Source organism: Barbus barbus (genome assembly GCF_936440315.1).
Source record: "Barbus barbus genome assembly, chromosome: 1".
Taxonomy (NCBI): domain Eukaryota; kingdom Metazoa; phylum Chordata; class Actinopteri; order Cypriniformes; family Cyprinidae; genus Barbus; species Barbus barbus.
This window is the reverse complement of record NC_136729.1, coordinates 5,091,459-5,115,332: the sequence shown is the minus strand read 5'-3', so window position 1 is coordinate 5,115,332 and position 23,874 is coordinate 5,091,459. Positions and strand designations below refer to the sequence as shown.

General features: G+C 39.5%; 1 protein-coding gene across 7 annotated transcripts in view; it reads left to right on the top strand.

The window, feature by feature from the left end:
- LOC306874568 (phosphatidylinositol-binding clathrin assembly protein-like) overlaps nucleotides 1–23,874 on the top strand; it is an 80,037-nt gene that overhangs the window by 49,353 nt on the left and 6,810 nt on the right. For 4 of the 7 annotated variants that reach the window (XM_079424712.1, XM_079424717.1, XM_079424716.1 and 1 more), the window contains 11 exons: nucleotides 2,203–2,278; nucleotides 2,359–2,461; nucleotides 2,673–2,766; nucleotides 3,664–3,775; nucleotides 4,661–4,767; nucleotides 6,630–6,671; nucleotides 11,171–11,256; nucleotides 17,470–17,605; nucleotides 19,346–19,479; nucleotides 21,062–21,159; nucleotides 22,799–22,909. In XM_079424712.1, the coding sequence (XP_079280838.1) occupies nucleotides 2,203–2,278; nucleotides 2,359–2,461; nucleotides 2,673–2,766; nucleotides 3,664–3,775; nucleotides 4,661–4,767; nucleotides 6,630–6,671; nucleotides 11,171–11,256; nucleotides 17,470–17,605; nucleotides 19,346–19,479; nucleotides 21,062–21,159; nucleotides 22,799–22,909 (1,099 nt within the window). Of the gene's footprint in view, nucleotides 1–2,202; nucleotides 2,279–2,358; nucleotides 2,462–2,672; nucleotides 2,767–3,663; nucleotides 3,776–4,660; nucleotides 4,768–6,629; nucleotides 6,672–7,138; nucleotides 7,160–11,170; nucleotides 11,257–17,469; nucleotides 17,606–19,345; nucleotides 19,480–21,061; nucleotides 21,160–22,798; nucleotides 22,910–23,874 lie in introns of all 7 variants that reach the window. The other 3 variants (XM_079424711.1, XM_079424713.1, XM_079424714.1) reach the window with 3 other exon arrangements.

The window sequence follows — 23,874 nt, the reverse complement described above, 5'->3', positions numbered from 1 at the left end:
GTGGGCCTGTACAAACCACCTGTAGTAACACACTCTCCTCTATCTGCACTATGGACACTTACACTATGGACACTTTACACTATGTGCACTATGGACACTTTACACTATGGACACTTACACTTTACACTATGTGCACTATGGACACTTACACACACTGCTGCATGTGCACAATCTCACAAAAGACTCAGCAATATATGTATGTTTACATGCTCATGCACTACAAATCATCCTGCACTGTTCCCCAACCAGCTGCTGACTCAAATGTCTCTCTTTGCACATGTACAGTATTTGTGAAGCATTCGTATAGTTTGTATTTTTTATCTTCTATTTTTTAGTTTGTATAGGGTAATATTTATGTGAAGCATTCGTATAGTTGTATTTTTTTTTATCCTTTATTCTTTTAGTTTGTATAGGGTAAATACTTATATATAGTATACTTATAGTTAAATCTGTCAGTAGGTTAGTTGTGTATAGGTTTATAGTGTTTTTTACTTCATTGTTGTATGTCTGTATTTATGTAGCACCGTGGTCCTGCGAGACACGACATTTCGTTCCACTGTATGTCCCCACATGTAGCGGAATGACAAAGCTCAACTTGACTTGACTTGACTTCTCTTAGACAAACTGAGACAGCTCTCTGTGCCCTCCTCCATCTGTCAGTGGATCACCAGCTTCCTGACAGACAGACAGCAGCTAGTGAGGCTGGGCAAACTCACATCCAGGACTCTCACCATCAGCACTGGCGCCCCTCAGGGTTGCGTTCTCTCCCCACTGCTCTTCTCCCTCTACACGAATGACTGCACATCAAAGGACCCCTCTGTCAAGCTCCTGAAGTTTGCGGACGACACTACAGTCATAGGCCTCATCAAGGACGGTGACGAGTCTGCTTACAGACAGGAAGTTGAGCAGCTGGCTGTCTGGTGCAGTCTTAACAACCTGGAGCTGAACATGCTCAAAACTGTGGAGATGATAGTGGACTTCAGGAGAAACCCCCCTGCTCTCCCCCCACTCACCATCATGAACAGCACTGTGACTTCAGTGGAGTCATTCAGATTCCTGGGAACCACCATCTCCCAGGACCTGAAGTGGGACAATCACATTGACTCTATTGCAAAAAAGGCCCAGCAGAGGCTGTATTTCCTCCGCCAGCTAAGGAAGTTCAACCTGCCTCAGGAGCTGCTGAAACAGTTCTACTCTGCAATCATCGAGTCTATCCTATGTTCTTCTATAACTGCTTGGTTTGGTTCAGCTACCAAAACAGACATCAGAAGACTACAACGGACAGTTAGGACTGCTGAGAGAATTATCGGTGCCCCTCTGCCCAGCCTCCAAGATCTTTACACCTCCAGAGTGAGGAAAAGGGCTAAGAAAGTCACTCTGGACCCCTCACACCCAGCTCATTCTCTCTTTGTACTGTTGCCCTCTGGCCGGCGCTACAGATCACTGAGCACCAGAACAGCCAGACACAAGAACAGTTTTTTCCCCCAGGCCGTATCCCACCTGAACAACACATAACACACCCCGGTACTGTACATCTGTAAATACTCATCAAACCTTCATCTGTACATAGGACACATGCACATTCACAGTTCTGTCTATGGTCATGTCTCTTTTCTGTATATTTTTATTTTTATTACTATTGTTATTGTTATTCTTAATTATTGTATATTCTCTTCATTAGTGTTCTTATCACCTTAATTATGTTGTCTGCACTATGTTTGTACTTTCTGTACTGGAAGCTCATAACACCAAGACAAATTCCTTGGGTGTGCAAACACACTTGGCAATAAAGCTCTTTCTGATTCTGATTCTGTTTGCTCGTTATGTCCACCACATGCATGAATGAGGTCAGAATGCATCCTGCAATCCCAAAACTCCCATCATGTCCATTCACAACAGCACCCAGAACGCTGTGTGCTTCTCTTTGCTCTTTTCCTCAACACACAGCTGTGTGAGCTGGTGGGACGGGGCTGGGCGCAGGAGGGGAGCTGCAGCAGATATACTTGGCAGCTCAAAGAAAGCTCAAGTGGAGCCTGGTCTTGAACACATGTCTAGGTTTCACACAGTGTACTGCAAATTCAGCAGCGGGGAGTTTCCATACGATGAAGTTGCTCCCACATTCTGACAGATGTTGCAGAATCACATCTAGTGTATGACTACTTTTGTGTCAGCATTTTGATTATCTCTTCTCTGTACCCGCAGCGTTTCATTCAGTATCTGGCCTCAAGAAACACGCTCTTCAATCTGAACAATTTCCTTGATAAAGGTGCATTGCAAGGTATGTCAGAAACATGAACACCTTTCCTGTCTCTAAAGCATTGTGCGCACTGATGATAAAGCCCTCGATCTTTCCCTCAGGCTATGACATGTCCACGTTCATCAGGCGGTACAGCAGATATCTCAATGAGAAAGCCCTTTCCTATAGGCTGGTGGCTGTGGACTTCACCAAGATGAAGAGAGGGTGGGTAAACCTCAGTTCTGCCACTGTAATATTGTCTGCCTAGAGTCAAGATTGTGTTCAAACACAATCAGCAGGACACAATCTAATCAGGCTAGCTCATTACTCTAAGTTGTTTTAAAAGCTGATTAAGTAGCTGATTTTTTTAAACGCTAATTAAGATTGGTTTGTTTATGTGTAAGACTGATTGTTTGTTTATGTGTTTGTGGTGCAGTATTGATGGAGTCATGCGCACCATGAACACAGAGAAGCTGATCAAAACGTTGCCTATCATTCAAAACCAGCTGGACGCGCTGCTGGATTTCCAGGTTTGTGATGGAGAACATGCATGTATGCTTTAAAACTTCCCATTGATTCACATAAAATCAAGATTTATTTATTTTTATATAATTGGTTTTGTCTTCTGTTTTTTTTCCTTTTTTCCTGGCGCTTACATCTTACATGCTTCAACCTCCTTTAAAAAAAAAATCATATTCTATAAGTTTGTGGTCAGTGAGATTTAATGTCTTTGAAAGAACTCTTCATTGCATTTAGTTGATCAAAAATGCAGTAAAAACTCTAATCTTGTGAAATATTAACATTTTAAAATGGCTGTTTTTTATAAAAATATATTTTAATATTTTATTTATTTATATGCATTTTTAGCAGTAAATGACTTCAGTCTTTAGCATCGTCAGAAGACATTTTAACATTGGGATGTGGTGCTCAAGTAAAATTTGTTGAAAACAGTTGTGATGCTTAATATTTTTGTGGGAACCATGATAATGTTTTGAAGAATAGAAAGTTCAAATGAACAGCATTTTTATGAAATCTAAATCTTTTGTCACATTATAAATAACTTTACTGTGAAATCAATTTAATGCATCCTTGCTAAATAAAAGTTTTATAAAAGACCCCAGGCTTTTAAATGGAAGTCTGTAAAAAATTTCAACCTGGTTGATGAAATGCAAGAACATTTTCAGTTTTAAAAGTCCCTTAGTCCTAGTAATTTTCCACTCAGCTTGGATATATTTGTCTGTTTAAAGTTCAGATTATTTGATTGTGCCAGTGATTGAAGTGATAATCAGTTCCCTTAAAATCAAGTGACCCTGAAGCCCCAGGTTGGAAAACCCTATTTTAACAGAACAACATTGATGTTAATTCAGTCCGAGCTATTTGGTAAAATGTATACTCTCTCCTGTGGATGTGTGGGTGTGTGTCTGTAGGCTAACCCTAATGAGCTGACTAACGGAGTGATCAACACTGCCTTCATGCTGCTCTTCAAAGACTCCATCCGCCTGTTTGCTGCCTATAATGAGGGCGTTATCAACCTGCTGGGTAAGAGTAATCCACTCCCTTTCACTCTGGAGAGCGTCTCACACTCTGCTTTAGGGGTTACTTCTTACTGCTTTCTGAGCAAAGAACAGTGCAGTTGAACCAAAAGAGCTTCTGTCTTCCTGTACGCTATACATATTAATTACTAGTCTGAGATATTTACATCCGAAATGAACTGCATCTGTGTACCACAAATAAATGTTAATCAATCGTGTTGTTGGTAGAAAAAGTTGTGTATATTTTGAAAATTGGTCGAACCATATTATCTATAACTGCTGTCGAATAGGTCTCTCTAGACTAAGCCATACGTTTTTGAAGCTTATTTTGATGCTTTTAACTTTAGCTTGTATTTAACTTTTTGGTTGATTCTTATGAAAAGATTTAAATGAAATGAGGCCAGATTTGCTTTTAGATTTATGAAAAGTATAAGCAAGCAAACAAAAAATATAAGCAAGCAGACAAATATTACCTAAACACATATTTAGAACAACACTCTGTGCGATACTTGTGCTTTTTTTGTTTCTTACCTTTGACCTGACATTGCACTTTGCATCTAGTGTGTGACCCCCTTAATAGTGTAGCAGAAACGAGGCTTTAATTCCTCTTCAGCTATTGCTGCTTTGTACTCTGAGCTCTTATCATTCAGTCGTTAAGTCATGCATTTTTCCATGATTTTTATTTTTTTTGTTGTAACACATGCCCATTTAGGTTGATGGTCTGAAAATGCGTTAGAGTGCTATCTCTCCTTGTGCGAACCATTACAGCAAATGCCCCAGAGTGTTTTGACAGTCCTCTGATGGGTAATTGCAGTCTTTATCTGTTTGAGTTGCTCTGCTAATCGTTCTGCTCTCCCTCTGTCTCTCTCTTTTTTTTGTCCTCCTGTTTCAGAGAAATACTTTGATATGAAAAAAAACCAGTGTAAAGATGCCCTGGACATCTATAAGAAATTTCTGTACAGGATGACCAAGCTGTCAGAGTTTCTTAAAGTGGCTGAGGTACCAGCACAATGCTTGCACGCACGCGCGTGCACACACACACACACACACACACACACACACACACACACACACACACACACACACACAGTGTTTAGATACGACAGATCTGAGATTAGACAAACCAGGATCCCTCCGCTCCAACAATTTCTCTCTCTGTCTGTCTCTCTCTCTCTCTCTCTCTCTTATCTGTCCATCCTACAATGCTCTGGCATTCATAGTCACTAGACTGATGCGTGCACGGATGCCATATATTTAGTGTTCTGGCACTGCAATGCATTGCACAGTCCTCATGGAATGTGTCCATAAACATATATATGTTGCCTATCCTGCCAAGAGTCATTCAGATGTCACTAAGTTTCATCCTTTGTTTGAGTAGAGGTTAAACTGACCGCTGTATTGGTTTCTCTCTAACATCTCCTAAAACATTGCCGTTGGTAAAAAGAGATTGAAGTCAGCATAATATCAGTCTGTTGATTGAGGGTCTCATTGGGTGCATTTGTACACCAAGTTTACAAAAGTTTATTAAATAACTTATTACCTGACATACACTAGCATTCAGAAGTTTGGGGTTAGTAAGATTAATTTTTATTTTTTTGAAAGAATTAATACTTTTATTCAGCAAAGGTGCATTAAATTGATCAAAAGTGACAGTAAATAGATATATTGTAACAGTACCAAAAATTTGTATTTGCTAATTATTGCTATAAAAATCTATTTGGTCAAATAAATGCTGTTCTTTTGAACTTTCTATATATAAATGTAAAAACAATTCACCAAAAAATTCAGCTGCGCAACTGCTTTCAACATGGATAAAACAATTGATTCAAATAATATCAAATCAGCATATTAGAATGATTTCTGAAGGATCATGTGACTCTGAAGACTGGAGTAATGATGCTGAAAATTCAGCTTTGCCATGACAGAAATAAATTACATTTGAAAAATATATTAAAATAGAAAAGTTATAATAATTTGTAATTTGTAATTTTTCATATTTTAGAAACAATAAAAAAACTTACTGACCCCATATTTTTGAACGATACTGTACATATGAAAATTAACCCCCAGCAATCTCCACAATGATTAAAAAAAAAATCTTTATCATGTAATCATGAATGACTGGATAAACTCTGGAAAATCCATGTAAAGTGATTGCTCCAGAGTGTGGGAAGCCTGCAGAGAGAGTATTCTCCACTAAGACTGCTTTATACAGTGTGGAATGAGCTGTTTCTCTCCTCTCTTCTTCTCTCTACTGTGGCCGTTGACGGCTGCCGTTCCTACTGTGGATTCACACGGCATGAGACCTTTAAAGTCTCGCTCTCCTTCTGGCCCAAATGTAGATCTGTTTGGTGCTAATAGGACTCTCACTCCGTCCTCTCTCTCTGACACTGATGAATTCCTGTACCACCGACTTCTTTCTCTCACTTCCCCTCTCAGCCCATCCAGCCAGACGTTAGACTGTCTGGTTTTATTTCCAGACTGGCTCTTCTTCTCAGGGATTTGATTTGACAATTAGTCTCTGAGAACAAGGTCCATCACCATGTCAGATTCTTGTCTAATTTTCTTTTTCTACCCCCACTGGTTCTCATTTAAAAATCATCATTTGTAAAAGTTGTTTTTGAATGTTAACCACTCCACACCTCACAGTCAACCATGTGAGACATTATCAATGTGTGCGTTCATTCCCATTGGTCCTCCGTGGCTCTCAGCATGCCACACCTATGTTATTTTAATTTCTTGCATTTTTAGTCACTGCATGAGGTAATGAAACTTTATTTTTGTTCTTTTCCTGATTCCTCCCGCTCCTTTCGTCTGTTTGTTTGTTTACTGTTTTTTTTGTTTTGTTTTGTTTGACACAGCAAGTTGGGATTGATCAGGGTGACATCCCAGATCTCACTCAGGTCAGTGTACATTTCATCTCCACTTTCTGTTTCTCCTCTACTTCCTGACTACGCTGCTGCTGTCGTCCATCGTACCACCGCTCTCCCTTCCTCCTTTTCTCTCTGTGTTCCACCTGTCCTCGTCCTTTCTCTTGTTGTCTTATGTGATGTTTCTGTACCCATGTTCACTGTTTTTTGGACGTTCTGTCTCCTGTCCTCTCTCCTTTTTGGTTTAAAAGTCATACTTAAAAGTAATAGCTTCAAGACTTGTGGCTTGACAGACGTTACCAAACTCTCTGTTTAGTTCCTTCTCAAATGTGTGTTTAGTGATGATCACACAGTTTCAGTATGACTTTGTGGAGTTGCACTAGGCACAGTTCAAATTTGATGTCTTTGTTTGAGTGTTGACATTACAGAATGAGGTTACCACACTATTGAATGAGAGGTTTATTCTCCTGCGGTAACACATTGTTTATTGTTCCTTTCAGACGACTAGAGGATCTTACCTTGTAGGTGGTGGGTTATATGCACTGCTTGTATTTGACATAACTGTGTTACTACTAGTGCTGGGTGATATATCAAATATTTACAACATTCAATTATTATTATTTTTTAATTGAAAATTAGCCAGCATCGTTAATACTGCAGTCAGTTTTATTTGGCCATCCAGTTTATTAGAAACCTGTGCCAGTAGGCCAGTTTTGCACTCACTATATTGTAAGTGAAATATTTTAAAATTGTGAAGAGAAAAAAAATTTAACCAAGGGCATATTATAATTAAATATTGTCTCATTAAACACACAAATATAAAACTGTTTAATGTTTCAGTGAAAAATATGTGGGTAAATATTATAATTTAATAATATATATTGTTCTATTGTTCCATGTAGTAGTACTGGAATGAACAAAATTATTTTTTTATTTCTGAATAATATAAAAATAATAGTAGTCACAGTACTCAACATTTGAAGTGGATCAAAGTTCATCAAATTTGTCCTAAGACAAGAAGGCATTTTGGTTTTATGTTTTGGTATAACTTTAATGAAAGGTTTTGATCCACTTCAAATGTTGACTAGTGTATAATTATATAACATGTCATAATTATGTAAATATCAATCTGTTCGTTTAATAAAAACATTCTTAAACATTCTTTTTTATTTTTAACATTTTACTGTAATTTGAGTCCAAATCTTGGTTTAGTCAAAGTGATTATTCCTTAAATTAAAAGCCATTTTAGAGCAAATACTACTGTATACGTTGAGATAAATGTAGGTAATTTATTTATAATTGTTTTGCTATCTCCCAGCCCTAGTTTCTTTCTGACTGCATTAGCGGATTCATCCCTTTAAAACCAGGCTAACTGATTGAATGTGTCCAAAACTACCATTCTTTTCTCCGTCACTTTGCAGGCATGGCTGTACATCGCTATTTCTGCTGATCTGAGACAAGATGTGCAGTTGTCTCTTTATAGTTTGATCAAATCGTTAGCTCAGATCAGCATAAAAGCAAATCTCCGGCTAGGTTGCATGACGGCTTCATGTTTGCAAACCCCCTGACCATCAAAGTTGGAGAAGGTGAAGCTCTTGTGAGAGCTGTATGATTTACCCAATGCCTTGTTTCTCCTTTACATGAGAAAACTGCCCTACGTTTGTAGGATTGTGAAGTATTCATGTAACCACACTTTGTCCTTTGCGTAGCAGCACACACATCTATAATGTAGTAATTTAATCAAAAGCCTGTTCGTGCCGTGTCTTCTCCGAGGAAATCAAATCAGACAGGAAGGAAGCAAATTAAAAGCTGTTACACTTTCATCTTTCTTTTTTATCTCACTTCTGTGGAAGTAATACGTTTTCCTGCTTAGCCGAAATGTTGGTTTTTCGTTCTATTTGAATTGTAGACTGCTGCAAATGTGTGCTTTCTCTCTTTTGGCTTCTGTTTTCTGTGGAATGGATTAGACCCAATATGCCCTCTCAGCGATGTGGAGAAAAAGCCAACTTAGATCAGATCCAGACATGTTGGCCAGTGCTGCCAGCCAGACTCAGTCGAAGAGCTTACCTTACTCTTAGTCCTTAAGAGTTTATACACGTGGTGTCTGTTCTGGAAACTTGGCACAAGGCACCTGCTTTTTTCACCAACCATGAGCTCTGAGCTTGTGCTAACATTTGCTCTCATTTGAATGAAGCAGTACGGGGTGTGTGTGCCCTTAGGTGCTAACATACACATCCTGTGTTTGCTGTTCTGGGACCTGTTATGCTTCCTATTGTAGTTAAGATGATTCTTTTCAAAAGAAACAAATCCTAGATCGGAATAAATGCCTCAGAGGAAGGTTTTAGCTAGATTTGCAACTCAACACAAGAAATTCTGAATCAGAATGAGCTTTATTGGCCAAGAATGTTTACACATACGAGGAATTTGTTATAGTGACAGAAGCTCTTTAGTGCAACAGAAAGACAGCGACAGGACACAGATAATAAAAGAATAATATACAAATAGGCAATGTTCAAAATGGCAAAAACACAATATATAATGTAGACAATTATTTTTACAGGTCTGATATGTGCAAATTTGAAATGAAAAAATAAGTATGTGTGGTGAATAAATAATGTATAATAGAGTTGTGTGTTCCACGTTTAGTCTCAAGTGTTCATGAGATGGATTGCCTGAGGGAAGAAACTGTTCCTGTGTCTGGTCCTTCTGGTGCTCAGAGCTCTGTAGTGTCATCCAGACGGTAACAGTTCAAAGAGGGAGTGTGCTGGATGTGAGGGGTCCAGAGTGATTTTACCAGCTCTTTTGCTCACTCTGGATGAGTACAGTTCTTGGGAGAGTGGGGAGGGTTGTACCAATGATGCGCTCAGCAGACCGGACTACTCTCCGTAGTCTTCTGTGGGTCAGATTTGGTAATTAAGCTGAACCAGACAGTTATTGAAGTGCAGAGGACGGATTCAATGATGGCAGAGTAGAACTGTTTCGGCAAGTCCTGTGGCAGGTTGAACTTCCTCAGCTGGCGAAGGAAGTACAACCTCTGCTGGGCCTTTTTCACAATGGACTCGATGTGAATGTCCCACTTCAGGTCCTGAGAGATGGTGGTTCCCAGGAATCTGAATGACTCCACTGCAGCCACAGTGCTGTTCATGATGGTGAGTGGGGGGAGAGCAGGGGGGTTTCTCCTGAAGTCCACAATCATCTCCACAGTTTTGAGCGTGTTAAGCTCCAGGTTGTTAAGACTGTACCAGACAGCCAGCTCCTTAACTTCCTGTCTATAAGCAGACTCGTCACCATCCTGGATGAGGCCGATCAGTGTGGCGTCGTCTGCAAACTTCAGGAGCTTGACAGAGGGGTCTTTAGATGTGCAGTCGTTGGTGTAGAGAGAGAAGAGCAGTGGGGAGAGAACGCAGCCCTGAGGAGCTCCAGTGCTGATGGTGCGGTTGCTGGATGAGAATTTTCCCAGCCTTACTAGCTGCTGCCTGTCTGTCAGGAAGCTGCTGATCCACTGGCAGACGGAGGTGGGGACGGAGAGCTGTCAGTTTATTCTGAAGGGTTTCTGTGATGATGGTGTTAAAAGCGGAGCTGAAGTCCACAAACAGGATCCTCACATAAGTCCCTGGTCTGTCTAGGTGTTGCAGTGTGTAATGCAGTCCCATGTTGACTGCATCATCCACAGACCTGTTTGCTCTGTAGGCAAACTGCAGGGGGTCCAGTAAGGGTCCAGTGGAGGCCTTCAGATAAGCCAAAACCAGTCTTTCAAATGATTTCATGGCCACAGACGTTAGAGCCACAGGTCTGTAGTCATTAAGTCCAGATTCCGCGTCGCAATCTGCCCTGATCAGTTGGAAGTTAGCCAGATGTAGCACGCTGTCTGGAATGGTGTCGTTCAGTCAGGTTTCCGTGAAACACAGAGCAGCAGAGTTTAAAAAAATCCCTCTTTGTCCGGGAGAGCAGGAGTTCGTCCATTTTGTTGGGTTGTGAGCAATGATTCGCTAGATGGATGCTAGGCAACGCCGTTCTAAATCCTCTCTGACGAAGCTTCACAAGTGCTCCAGCTCGCTTCCCCTGTCTGCGCGTCCTGAAGCGTTTGACCAGAGCTACGGCTCCACCAACTACAATGTCCAGCAAAACGTCAGAATAATCAAAATCCGGTAAAAGATTTTGTGGTGTGTTCTGCAATTCTCGAAGAAACCCCCAATTACTAGTTCCAAAAGCCATTGTAAAGAGTTTAATGCCATGATCTAATACAGTGAGTTACACCAGTGACCTCAAGGGTCTGTCATGCGTTTGAGGCTTGGATCTTCCAGTGTGCATGTCACTTCCTCTCTTTTGAATTCGTATTCTTCTCTCTTGTTTTCTGTGCTTGTTTATCCTTTACCTGTACGCCTCTTACTAAAAGCTTAAAGCATGCTCCTGTTATTATTTGCTGAAACCGGATCGAGTGGGTGAGTGTGTGCAAGTGTGTTTGACCGTGTGAGTGGGTACCCTTTAAACTAGTTCTTATTGAGATCTTGAACCGTCTTTTTCTCCTGCAGGCTCCCAGCAGTCTCCTGGAGGCTCTTGAGCAGCACCTGGCTTCTCTGGAGGGAAAGAAAACCAAGGAGCTCTCTGCCGACAACAGGTACGAAATCCTACAGTTCTAAAACAGCCAGCATCACACTGTAAAGCACTGTTTGGGCATACATCTGTGAAGTCATTTTTGTCCATCCATTCAAAGTCCATGCAACCAAAATATTATTGCATTTGAAAAAATCACAAAGACATTCTGAAATAAATCCATATGAATTGAGTGGTTTAATCCAAGTCTTCTGAAAAACATGATCGCTTTACATGATGAATTTAATTTAGGCTTTTATTCACATACAAACATTAATCAACGCACATACATAGAGCTCATTGCATATTGTAAACACAGCTAGTGCTCAACCAATGAGGTCCGTTCTCACATGTCAAGCAAGCAAGGTATTTCATCTTCCATGTTTACAATATTAAGCAGTAAATGGACAATTTCCATTTCACATTTCCATCAGCTGGGGAAGAGGAATGGCATTAAAGACATAAATAAATGACATTTTTCTTGATTTCTCTATGCATTTATCTTTCTTTCCATTTATTTATTTTAATCTTTTTGTGCAATTATTACTATTTTTATTTAAATCATATTTTTTGTTACAGTGGTTTTGCATTTTTAAAATGACAAATGATCTTCTCCAAAAATTACAAATAAAAACATTAACACGAAAAACATTGATCTGTGGATTTGATCCTCCATTTGTACAGATCTCAGGTTAGCACAGACTCTACCAAATCTAATATTCGCAGACATTTGTATATACAGTGCCCTCCATAAGTATTGGAACAGTAAAGACACAATTGCTCTGTTGGCTGTGGAGTCAAGACATTTACAAATATGATTAAAAGAGGAATATGAGACAAAACTACAGAATGCCACATTTTATTATTAGTCGTTTCAACACGTTTTACCAAATAAAAAGAACAGCACTTTTAGAGTTCATCCCACTCAGTTGAACATAAGGCAGATATAAAAGATTAAAAGCTATTATTTAGTTGCAGAGCCCTTGCGCACAATCACAGCAGTGAGTCTGTGACCCATAGACATGACCAGACTCTTGGTCTCATCCTTTGAAATACTTTTCCCAGCCTTTTAATGCAGCCAATTCCAATTGTTGTTTGTTTGGGGGAGTTTCTGCCTTTACTCTCCTCTCCAGCTGGTGAAATTCATGTTCAATCAGATTTAAATCTGGAGATTGACTTGGGCAATCTAAGACTTTCCATTTCTTTGCCCTTATAAACTCCTTGACTGAACTGGCAGGGTGTTTTGGGTCATTGTCCTGATGCAACATGAAGCACTTCCCAATGAATATGGTGGTATTTTCTTGAATATTGGTAGGCAAGATGGTTTTGTACCCTTCCAAATTCATTCTGCTACTGTCATCATACATTACGTCATCAGTAAAGTTGAGATGGCCTGTTCCAGAGGCAGCCATGCACGCCCATGCCATGACACCACCTCCACTATGCTTTACAGATGAGGCTGTATGCTTGGGATCATTGCAGTTCCCTTTTTTTCCTCCACATTTTTGCTTTCCCATCACTTAAAGGTTCATCTTTGTCTCATAAACACGGTTCCAAAACTCTTCTGGCTCACCTTTGTGCTTTTTTGCAAACTCTAATCTTGCCTTTTTATTTTTGGTGCTGGTCAGAGGTTTGCGTCTTGCTGTGTAGCATCTGTAATTCTGTGTCAAAGTTTCCTGAGGACAGTAGATTGTCAGAGCATCACCCCAGCTTTCTGGAAGTTGTTGGTGATTTTACAGACACCTCTTTTAGGGTTCATTTTCATAGCTTTTATGATTTGTCTGTCATCAGCTACTGTTGTTTTCTCAGCCGATCAGGTCGTTGTTGGTTGCTGGTGGTTTCCAATCTCTTGATTTCTCCCTGCCCTTTGTATTTGCTATAGCTCTAACTGACTTCCACTTTTCTTTTAGGATCCAAATTGCTTGCTTTTTTTTTTCAAAGTCAGCTCCCTCATCTTCATCCTGGTTTGTGTGTTATCATCGAATGCAAGATTCAGAATACAGAAGTAATGGATATAACTGATACGACACATTCCCTGCTTTTAATATCTGAATAATTAATGCAACAGGACACAGCTGATCACTTAGAAAGACCTGTGAGGCAGCTGTTCCAATACTTATGCTCTCATCAGATAGAGGGATGAAACTCTAAAAGTGCAGAACTTCTTAGCTGGTAAAACATCTATGTGTTGAATCACCCAATAATAAAATGTGACATTCTGTAGTTTTGTCTCATATTCATCTTTTAATCATATTTGTAAATGTCTTGACTCCATAGCCAACAGAGCAATTTTGTCTTTACTGTTCCAGTATTTTTGGAGGGCACTTTATATATTAATTAAAACTGTAAAATGTCATTTTTGGTGTAACTGTTCCTTGGTGTACCTGCTCATGCATTTTTGTACAGGTGCATCTCAATAAATTAGAATGTCATTGAAAAGTTCATTTATTTCAGTAATTCAACTCAAATTGTGAAACTCGTGTATTAAATAAATTCAATGCACACAGACTGAAGTAGTTTAAGTCTTTGGTTCTTTTAATTGTGGTGATTTAGGCTCACGTTAAAAAAAACCCACCAATTAAATTCAAATCTCAACAAATTAGAATACTTCATAAGACCAATAAAAAAAACATTTTAGTGAATTGCTGGCCTTCTGGAAAGTATGTTCATTTACTGTATACAGTGGGGCAAACAAGTATTTGATACACTGCTGATTTTTCAAGTTTTCCCACTTACAAAGAATGGAGAGATCTGTAATTTTCATCATAGGTACACCTCAACTGTGAGGAAAAAAAATCCAGAAAATCACATTGTATGATTTTTAAATAATTAACTTCCATTTTATTGCATGAAATAAGTATTTGATCACCTACCAACCAGCAAGAATTCTGGCTCTCACAGACCTGTTAGTTTGTCTTTAAGAAGCCCTCCTATCCTCCACTCATCACCTGTATTAACTGCACCTGTTTGAACTCGTTACCTGTATAAAAGACACGTTCACACACTCAATCAATCAGACTCCAACCTCTCCACTATGGGAAAGACCAAAGAGCTGTCTAAGGACACTAGGGACAAAATTGTAGACCTGCACAAGGCTGGGATGGGCTACAGGACAATAGGCAAACAGCGTGGTGAGAAGGCAACTGTTGGCGCAATTATTAGAAAATGGAAGAAATTCAAGATGACTGTCAATTTCCCTCGGACTGGGGCTCCATGCAAGATCTCGCCTCGTGGAGTATCAATGATCCTGAGAAAGGTGAGGGATCAGCCTAGAACTACACGGAGGACCTGGTCAATGACCTGAAGAGAGCTGGGACCACAGTCTCAACGGTTACCATTAGTAACACACTACACCGTCATGGATTAAAATCCTGCAGCGTACGCAAGGTCCCCCTGCTCAAGCCAGCACATGTCCAGGCCCATCTGAAGTTTGCCAAAGACCATCTGGAGGATCCAGAGGAGGCATGGGAGAAGGTCATGTGGTCAGATGAGACCAAAATAGAACTTTTCGGTATAAACTCCACTCGCCGTGTTTGGAGGAAGAAGGATGAGTACAATCCCAAGAACACCATCCCAACCGTGAAGCATGGGGGTAGAAACATCATGCTTTGGGGGTGCTTTTCTGCAAAGGGGACAGGACGACTGCACCGTATTGAGGGGAGGATGGATGGGGCCATGTATCGCGAGATTTTGGGCAACAACCTCCTTCCCTCAGTAAGAGCATTGAAGATGGGTCGTGGCTGGGTCTTCCAGCATGACAATGGCCCCAAACACACAGCAAGGGTAACTAAGGAGTGGCTCCGTAAGAAGCATTTCAAGGTCCTAGAGTAGCCTAGCCAGTTTCCAGACCTGAACACAATAGAAAATCTATGGAGGGAGCTGAAACTCTGTGTTGCCCAGCGACAGCCCCAAAACCTGAAAGATCTGGAAAAGACCTGTATGGAGGAGTGGGCCAAAATCCCTGCTGCAGTGTGCGCAAACCTGGTCAAGAACTACAGGAAACGTCTGACCTCTGTAATTGTAAACACAGGTTTCTGTACCAAATATTAAGGTCTATTTTTCTATAGTATCAAATACTTATTTCATGGAAATTCAATAAAATGGAAATTAATTAAAAAAATCATCTGTTTTTTTTTTTTAATATTCTGTCTCACAGCTGAGGGTGTACCTACGATGAAAATGACAGATGTCTCCATTCTTTGTAAGTGGGAAAACTTGAAAAATCCTCCCTTGGTAGGGGCTCCTTTTGCTTTAATTACTGCCTCAATTCGGCGTGGCATGGAGGTGATCAGTTTGTGGTACTGCTGAGGTGGTATGGAAGCCCAGGTTGCTTTGATAGCGGCCTTCAGGTCATCTGCATTGTTGGGTCTGGTGTCTCTCATCTTCCTCTTGACAATATTCCATAGATTCTCTGTGGGGTTCAGGTCAGACGAGCTTACTGGCCAATCAAGCACAGTAACACCATGGTCATTGAACCAGCTTTTGGTACTTTTGGCAGTGTGGGCAGGTGCCAAGTCCTGCTGGAAAATGAAATCAGCATCTCCATAAAGCTTGTCAGCAGAAGGAAGCATGAAGTGCTCTTAAATTTCCTGGTAGATGGCTGCGTTGACTGTGGACTTCAGAAAACACAGTGGACCAACACCAGCAGATGACATGGCAGCCCAAATCTTCACTGACTGTGGAAACTTCACACTGGACGTCAAGCAACATGGATTCTGTGCCTCTCCACTCTTCCTCCAAACTCTGGGACCTTGATTTCCAAATGAAATGCAAAATTTACTTTCATCTGAAAAGAGGACTTTGGAGCACTGAGCAACAGTCCAGTTCTTTTTCTCCACAGCCCAGGTAAGACGCTTCTGATGTTGTCTCTGGTTCAGAAGTGGCTTTGTAGCACTTTTCCTGAAGACGTCTGAGCGTGGAGACTCTTGATGCACTGACTCCAGCTTCAGTCCACTCCTTGTGAAGCTCTCAAGTGTTTGAATCAGCTTTGCTTGACAGTATTCTCAAGCTTGCGGTCATCCCTGTTGCTTGTGCACCTTTTCCTGCCCAAATTCTTCCTTCCAGTCAACTTTGCATTTAATATGCTTTGATACAGCACTCTGTGAACAGCCACCCCCTTTCAGTAATGACCCTCTGTGACTTACCCTCTTTGTGGAGGGCGTCAATGTTCGTCTTCTGGATCATTGCCATTATTGTGGTTTCAAAGAACATGAGAGACCCGGAATTTATACTGTAGGGATAGTCATTAATTGAAATTCAAATGTAAATATTCTAATATTTTGAGATACTGATTTTTGACTTTCATGAGCTGTAAGCTCTAATCATCAAAATTAAAACACAAACTTTTGAAATGTTTTACTTTACATCCAATGAATCTAAAATATATGAAAGTTTCACATTTTGAAATAACTTGCAAGAAAAAATTTACTTTCACGACATTCTAATTTATTGAGATGCACTGTATTGCCTTCCTTTGTTTTGTCACACTGAGGATCATAAATATGACAAATTAGTTTGAAAAGTTAATGTGAATGAGGAAGATTGAGCAGCGGGCTGATTGTATAATATAACATGGTGGTCATCACGGTGGGCAACATTGTGTAAAATAAAACAACTTTTATTTGGCTTATGAAATCTCATTCATATGTTTTTTTTTTTGTTTTTTTTTTTACATGTTTTATTGCTATAAATATTAGACAAATATATGAAGTTTATTTGCAAAAACAGAACGCTTCAAAAATCCATTTTTTTCATTGTGCATTAAAATTAATCTCAATCAAACTACAGTTGGGGCTATTTTGATTAGGTTAAGAAATAACTAAATACAGCTACACAATAAAACAATAAAAACATAAGATAATAGAAAACATGATTTCTGAAAATGGTAAAAAATTTAGTTTTTGCAAAAACTATTCATATGTAGTCAAATGCAAGTATATTCTGTATTAATCCTCTAAACAGCACTTTACTTATGATGCCATATGATGAAGCACTTGATACAGTAACAACTCATTAGCAAGAGATTTTTATATATTTATATATATATATATATATATATATATATATATATATATATATATATATATATATATATATATATATATATATATATATATATACACATATACATCCTGTAATATGACTTCTTTGGCTTGTGAACAGTGTTAAATTAATCAGGCCTTAAATAAAGAACTGACAGGGGAATCTCACTTCTGTGTGTATCTGTTTTTGTCTGTAGAGCCAACACTCTGTCCAATGCAGTGTCATCCCTGTCCAACACGGGCATGTCGTTCTCCTTCTCATCCAGCAGGATGGACGAGAAGGAGAAACAACAGGCCCTGGAGGAGGAGCAAGCCCGTCTGCAAGCTCTCAAGGTGGGTTACAATCTATCCCATGATGTTCTGTGAATGATCATGGTAAATTTGATCTGTAGACAGGAAGTGATGTTACTCTGATATTGTTAGCTATTTTCCCCTTCGTTCTTTGTAGAATATAAAGAGTGCATACAGTAAAAGCATATCCCACCCAGACAAATTTGTTTGCAACTGAGATTTGGCAGGATTGAAGCTGCTGTTCTGGGAACATTTTTATTCGAAACATACAAGTGTATGCGTGTTTACACAATACGCCCTTATACCTTCAATGATTAGCCTGCAGCAGTAAGTGGTCAGCGGGGTTAGTCAAACCTCTCTGTCCCCATCAGGATGCACTTTCATACCTTGTGGTACACAAATCCTCACACCAACACACACACACACACACACACACACAAACTGAATGACAGGAACGCCAGTGGTGTGGAATGTATCCCCACATGCACTATGGCTCCGTATCTGAATAGTTCAAACATTCAAAGCAATTTCAAAGTCCAACATCAAAGTATTTACACAGCCCATGTTCGGATAAGTTTGTGTGAAATTGAACTGGTATTTCTTTGTGATTGTTGTGTTCTCAACACTCCACAGAGTTTTAGGGTGCTATCACTTTCTCTTTCTGTGTTTTCTTTTCTTCCCACATTTTGTTGTTGTTGCAAAGGGCAAAAAATCTTGCCATGTCGCAACGTACTTCCTCTCTCTTTAGAAACAAGCTTTAGGTTTGCTTGTTCAGAGGGCTGCACATTGTGGCCCAAAATGTTTTTATCTATCAGAATACTATTACTACTGCTGCTACTACTACTATTACTAAGTTACACATTTAATTATGTAATAATTCTATCTAAAAATAACTATACACGATAATATTATTGTTCTTGTTATGATTATTGCTAAATAAAGTAATAAAGTTTACTATTGAAATATTTCACTGTAAAGGAGGAAATAGGAGAAATAATATAATAACTTCAAAGTATAACTAAAATTTAAATGACTAATATTTATGGCTGTCCTGATTCAAATGGTAAACCATCAAGCTTTTATATTGGCTGAAATCCAAAGGTAGCTCTTTTAGCTTTTCTTTTGTTGACAACCGTTGGTTTAACTGTGCTTCTCATGACAAGTTTGGTGAGATGATTGATGCATGTTGTATTCCCAAATGTATGTTCTAAATGACATAAACTCAGAGCAAATGAAATAAGGTTGTGTGGAGCAGCGTTTACTGTGAACAGAGGCACAGGATCATGAGCTGCTCATGTGTAAAAAAAAAACATGGTGATAGCCTAGTGGCCAGACTTCAGACCAAACATGACTCTGGTCTGATGTCAAGTAGTTGTGCTCTAGTGACTTGCTTAGCTTGAAATAGCTCTACATGCTGATGATTTATTGACTTTTCTTGTTCTTTTCATATGGTTGGTTTAGGCTGCTCCAGTAGTTGATGCTTGTGAGTTTGCTAGTTTCTGTCAAAGGAAGCGTGACCTTGGAATATCTTCTCTGACTTCAGCCATCTTTTATATATACACACACACACACACACAGTAGATCTGAGCTGTAGCTGACTGGCACTTCAGCTGCCTGAGTGGCTGTAATCTGTCTGATTTTAGAGAGCTCAGCTAAAGGAAATACTCTGTGCTGTCCTGCTCTACAGTGACCATTGCAGGAGGAATGTGCCATGCAGCCCAGTCTTTACATGCATTACATTATCTGTAAATGTTTTCTTCCTGTGTTTTGTGATTTGTATAGAACCAGCGTCTGAAGGAGATCAGCACGCATACCCCCTCTGCCTCTCCCAGCACACAGTCTATGGGTAGTGCCAACAACCACACTGCGGGCATGGACATGTTCACCAACACCACAAGCCCACCCTCAACAAACAGGTCACTAACATGCTGTACATGACCGCAGTACATATTATACCATACAGCAATACAAAGCTCAGTAAATCTACAATATATGCTACACAATATGATCCAAATATCTGAGATTTTGGGATTCAAAATCAATTTAAACTGGAAATAAAATTGTAGGATTTTGAAATAAAGAAAGCTTATAACAGACAAATTAAGAGATACTTAATATTCAGTATACTTCTAGGTCACTAATCAAATAACAAAATTGTGACAACTTACAAAATCACATTTCCTTGTCATTTTTTTCAATTTTCTTTGAAGCACAAGATACTCTTCTCATAACTTGTTTTGTAACATAATCAGCATCAATTTTTGCAATTTACAAGATGTCTGGTACAACTTATTTGAGATATTTGGCAACTGTTGGGCCTCTTTGCTGGTTTTAAACCCTGCTGGCATCATGAATCTCATAGTTGATGTGGGAGTTGCTTCACTGATGATACAACTTCCACAACAGGTTGATTGTTGTAAGAAGTGAACGGATGGAATCTTTTCACCTTGTTTGGCTTTTAACAATTTTTTTTAGGTTTTATGTCTGTTTTTGGCTCTGTACTCTGATATAATCCAAATGTGCCATTGCTGAGAATGAATGAGCCTTTGTACCATCTATAAGAACTCGGATGGTTTAAAAAGACCAAACCACAGCTGTGCAGTGGGCTCACTAGTGTCTCTTAATATAGCCTGTCTGGACAAAGTGAAAAGGAGATCACTGGACACCTTTTTAGGACAAACCACCCCCCCCACCCTCTCTGTTTCAGATTTCTTTTTAAAACTTTCAAAGCTTTTACAGAACACACACAGACTGAAAAACAGCATATTTAGACTTTTCTATACACTGTGTGAGAGAGGAGGGAGTACTAGACGCCTACGTCTACAGAAAAAGGACAGACACGTCAATACCTGCTGTTTCGATTCGCTGTCTTTCTCGAGTGAGTTGATGAAGCCACTTGGCCTGGTGGTGCAACATCTTGAAAACAATGAAAATTACAGTCCAGCTGCTTTTGACTAAGTTCTACCAGACAAATATAATCTAGTTTCTAATTTCTCACTTATTCTACACTACGCACGTGCTCCCTCCTAGTTTGAGAAAAGTTAGGCTAGTAATCATTTTAAAAATCTAAAAGTAAAGTAATCTTTACTAAAAGTAAAGTAAAAATGTTTTTGAAAGAAGTACTCGAATGCTCACCAAGGCTGCATTTATTTGATCAAAAAATAAAAAGTCATTTTAAACTTAAATTTTTTTTTTCTATTTTAATATATTTTAAAAAGTTATGTGTGGAAATCGTAATGGTTTTTTAATGTTTTTCATGATAAATTTTCTTTTAACAATGTATAAGCCTTACTGTGACTTATCAGTTTAATTGCCGAAAAAACATTCTAAAAACAAAAAAATCTTATTGTCTCCAAATAACTTGATTTAGTTAATGGAAAACCTACAGCTATTGTATAGCATAAAATACTTGCAGTATGTTGAATATACAAGATCTGTGTTGAAGGATTTAAAGGTGATATTTAAATATTTGTAATAAACTCTGTTTCTCTTGTACAGCATGCCAAACCTCAACAGTGACTTGTTTGACCTCCAGCCTGCCTTCGTTCCTGCTGTGCAGAGCACTCCTATCTCCACCGCCAGCAGTGCCTGGGGAGGTGCGGCCCACTCCACTCCACCCACATACACCCGATCACCGATGCTGCATCTATTGCTTTACCACTTTAGATCGCTGACCTTTAATTTAGTCCCTGAAAAATCATTAGAATAGATCAATCCTTTGTTAACTTGCAGTAAATGTTCATCTAATTATCTGTTCGTTCACTTGCTAGTTCATTCCTATGTTTCAAATCCTCACAAGCTGTTTGTAAGCCCTGTCCCAAAAGCTACCTATCAGCCCTTGGTGTTCACACTTTGGTGAGATAATGGCATATAGACTGTTGGGCCATATGCAAAGCAGCTTGCTAGGTTTTGCAACTCAACCAATGCTTTGTGTTTGTGTTCTCCATACCCATCCATCCTGTGTTGTAGGTTTAGAAAAATGTTTTCTAGATATTCCGAAGCGTGACCGATTGGGGTGTTTTCCGCTGAGGGATTATCGCTCTGGTTGGGAGCTGTGCTGAGTGTCAGAGGTTCATTTTCAGCAGTTCAGCACATCTGCTGGGCTAGTGTGAATTGAGGACACAAGGTGCAGAGTGTAGACGCACTGCCAGACTCTTAACTATGCCAGGATTTGTAGGTCACAGTATGCACTTGGAACGTGTGCTTTACAGCTAGTGGGCAGGTGCGCCAAGGGCTAGCCAGACGCACACAGCGAGACTCAGGTCTCCAGGGAACCGCATATACTACTAACAGCGCAAAGACACACCAGTGTAGACAGATGGAGGGATGAGGTGTTTTTTAAAAAAAAGAAGAAAGACTGCTGAGTAATGAGCAGAGTAGTGAGAGAGCCACAGGCACAGATTTAAGCTGTAAATTATTTCCATTAGAAATCATGGAATAATAATAGAAATCCGCCAGAATTTAGGCCGTTTCAAGCACTTCGCCTGAAAATGGTATTTAATGGCATTTTCAGACAAAAACGTGTTTAATGGCATTTTCAGGTGGATGGAAACTGTTATCAGATACTTTATTGTAGAGGAAAAAGTATGCATGTAAAATGGTCCAGGTTTAACTGGGCTGCAAAAAAAAAAAAAGTTAGTTAGTTAGTTAGTTAGTTAGTTATTTCAGGCAAAAATATATAAATCACATTTTAAATGGCGTGTGCAAAAACTACAAACTAAATAGAGTAATACACCATTATTAAGCCATATTGTTGCTCAGATTGTATTTAGATGAATTGTGCAGCACTAGAATCAGTCCTTTTTTGGTCATGTATACTTCCATTCAAAAGTTGGGGGAAACTGAATTTTTTAAAAAGAAAGTTTAAAACATGAATTATTTGAAATGGAAATCTTTTGTAACACTACATAATTATCTTTACTATAACTTTTGGTGAATTCAAGTATTAAATAAGTATTACTAAACAATCAAAATCTTACTGACCCCAAACTTTTCTGCAGTAGTATACACAAATGAGAGACACATGCTGGCTATACAATATGTTTGGTAATTTGAACTTAAAATAATTTTAAATTTGCATTTGGTGCATCACTGTTGTGCACTCAATCATAACCCAATAAACAACTGGAAAAGTCATGAGAATTCATCGGTCAAAAGATTTTTTTTCACAGCACAACAAGCATAATGTGTTGTGTGACATCATCTTTTCATGTTTTGTATGTGTGTTACTCTCAGGTCTAGAAAGCAGCACTCTTCATCCCATGGCTTCCATGCCCACCATGAATGTAGATTTTGATGCTGTTTTTGGGACTAAAGCTTCAAATAGTGATGTGAAGCCATCAGCTGGTAAAATGTCTCACACGTGATTATTAATAACTGCCCTTATTAATCTCTGAAGATTTAAATAACTCTGAAGCTTAATAACTGCAAAACTTAGTAACCTTCACCTTAAAATAAACCTCTTCTGCTGGTTTTGCTGTGTGGTGAGTCTGTGGAGCTTTACCGCTGGAACACTAAAACAAACTGTGCAGCCGGCTGCAGCACCTGCCCGCCTGACTCGGTTCTGGAGAGATTGGGAATGTTCTTTGGGGAATCGCTCATGCTTTTTTTCCCCTCCGCTTACTCACTTCGCTGCTCTGTGGTTGTGGACAGTCTGTTATCAACCCTTCATCAATCTACTGTGTGTACACGTGCGTGTGTGTGTGTGTGTTAGTGGAGTCTGGTTGCTGACTAGCATTTTTCTACATCTGTTAATCGCTTGTCGCCACACTCCTTATCTGAACACAGAACAGACGCGCACACATTTCCACTCACCAATACATTTACTCTCTGTCTGCCCCTATTCTTCCTTTTCTTTTCTTGGCCCCTTTTTTTCTTACCTTTTGCCCACCCCACCCCTATTCCCTATCTTCTACTCTCTTTCCTGGGTTGTGATGGCTGATCTGATGTGGTGAGTGTACTTGTTTTGTTTTTGTCAGGGTGGTTCCTCCCGTCCTGTCCTAATGTTCTGCTCTAGATCTCTATGGGTCTGTTGTCATGCCGTGAGTGGCCTCACAGAGGCTCATCCCTGCTGCTTGCGTCATTATAAACATCAGCAGGACTGCAGCATGCTTTCTCTCGTCTCACTCCTGTCTCTCTGCTCTATAACTCTTATGCCCTAACCAGGCCTGATGCGACAAGTTTCCAGCAACAAGCAGTTTGTGTGTCCACACTGAAAGTGTAACGGCTGCACGATGTGACACGATGACATCCATTGAGAGCGTTTAATTTGATATTTAATGTACAGTTATATTGAGATGTTACACTGATCC